This window comes from Anneissia japonica, unplaced genomic scaffold (assembly GCF_011630105.1).
Source record: "Anneissia japonica isolate Jap-2015-1 unplaced genomic scaffold, ASM1163010v1 scaffold699_len907043_cov185, whole genome shotgun sequence".
Taxonomy (NCBI): domain Eukaryota; kingdom Metazoa; phylum Echinodermata; class Crinoidea; order Comatulida; family Comatulidae; genus Anneissia; species Anneissia japonica.
In genome coordinates, this window is record NW_022722982.1 from 2774 (window position 1) to 4919 (window position 2146).

General features: G+C 35.2%; 1 protein-coding gene across 1 annotated transcript; it reads left to right on the forward strand.

The window, feature by feature from the left end:
* Nucleotides 1-1141: 1141 nt before the first annotated feature.
* Nucleotides 1142-1979, forward strand: LOC117112061 (the record flags this gene model as incomplete). The annotated part of the gene is made up of 1 exon (XM_033255118.1): nt 1142-1979. A coding segment is annotated over one exon (645 nt), but the record flags the coding sequence as incomplete, so codon positions are not given.
* Between the last annotated feature and the right edge of the window lie 167 nt (nt 1980-2146).

The window sequence follows — 2146 nt, forward strand, 5'->3', positions numbered from 1 at the left end:
ACAGCATATGCAGCTGAATATTGCTGGCCGTCATATTTTATTACAATTTAAAGATAAGTATATTTTGTATATATTGAAAATAGAATAAAGGTAGGACTTGAGCTTAGTCTAGATTTCGCTCTCTCTGTACTATTAGTTAGTACTACTTAGGCCAGCCGGCTAGCTACCTAGGTGATCAGCCCTTTGTAACGCGGTGGGGTAACCAACTGCGCAGCAGCAGATAACCAATTTAGTCAGGCCTAGTTTAAATGATTGCGCCAAGATTGCTTAAAGAGTCAGTAGGCTATGGATTTAAACATGACAACGTTAAGGCCTATGTATCTCCTAGTTTGTCATCTTATAGTCACTACTTTAAACAGCAGATCCTACCTAGCCTAAGCCTAAATATAGAGGCCTAGGCTACCACTAGGGCCTACCACCACCGGATTCCCCTAACACTGTATAACGGTATACAATTATTGCCCACATAGGGTCTAGGGCTACAGACAGTATTGTTTTTATAGGGAAGGCCTAGATAGGAATAGGAGCCTATGATGAATTTAAATATGTGGAAAGATGATGTTCGTGAATGGCCAAGACTGAATTTTCAAGGTAAGAATTTGAAAAAAAGGCCTCCCTATGATTTAGTTAGCACAAAATGCATCCTCCTCCTGGTTTGTATTTATTTTTTATTATCAATTAGGCTAGTAGTAGTACTGTATATTATTATTATTATTGCTAGGCCTAGGAGTCGGACTATTTTGTTTATTTCATCTTATACAGATTACCTGTTGCTCTCCGATTGTCTCAATGCGCCAACCACCACTCCACTTCACTAGTCACTAACTAGGCCTAGCCTAATATTATTGGGAATGGGGTTTTTATGCTGTTCATTCATTCATTTGTTCTTTACTTAGCTTTTATAAAAATCACAATACAACTATTGCTACTGTATATAGCAGCTTTTGCCTTTTTATTATTGTAATATTAATAAAGCTTAAAAACATTAATTCGTTAATGAGACTACTGTATATAGAAAAGTGGTCTTTAAAATTAAGGAATAAGGGTGGTGTTATTTGATTGGACTTGGATAGGTCTTTAATTATTAGAGGGATTCGTGTATTTACATTATGACTAAGTTAATGATAAACATTAACAATTCATTTTTCCAATCTTTTTGCCAGATATTTTCAACTATTTCATTAATACACCAGCTTGCGATGAACAACCCAATGCAAACTACCGAAGCATAGTGGAAGGCCAAAATTATCTGAGTTCAGGATGGATTGGCATGATCCAGCATAAGCTTGTTGGAAGTAAAATTATTATGAAAGGTTGTGTACGCTACTCTCAGGCGATTAACAGTTATCACTCTGTTGAAATAACTGTTAAAGGCACAACAATTACAGGAGTGAAATGCGATTGTATTGCCTCTGAAGGTAAATGCAGCCATTCTGCAGGACTTGCATTTAAAATCGAGGCCAACAAGAAAGACTTTATTGGCATGGCATGCACCAATCAGCCATGCAAGTGGAATAAAAGCACACAACAAAATGCGTTGCCTGATAGCATAGAAAATATACGCAGCATTAAAAAAAGATCCACCGAGAACAGCATGTTAAGTTTTGAAACAGATGCTGACGTTATTCAACATCTTTCCTCATCACATCTTAAGAATCTGTCAGGCATACAAGGAACAATCCTAAATCAAATTGCTACAAGAAAACCAACAGGTGCCACAATAAATGCTTTTAATTTTGTCCATGGATTTTCAATCCAATTTCAAAACACTTGGGTCAAATCCTAAAAAGTGTATCCCGTGGCAGCCAGAATATTATATTATGTTTCATATACGATGCTATTACTGGAATCCATGAACCAAATATATTGCATGCTGTTGATTGACATATGTTGAAACGGACACCAAGATCAGTAAACATTAATCCTAATCGAATTCTCATTAGAACTCAGTAAAATTTGGTTTTCTACTTTAAAGCCCCATTCCCGGCAAAATTTCAATTTAAAAAAAAAATTTAATATTTGTATAATGTTATAAAGATTTATAAATATAATCCGGAATTGCTAGTTTAACTGAATTTAGACATTCCTAAGAATGAAAAAAATGTAAAATAAGACTGAAATTTGATTTTTTTGTGTTCCACACAAA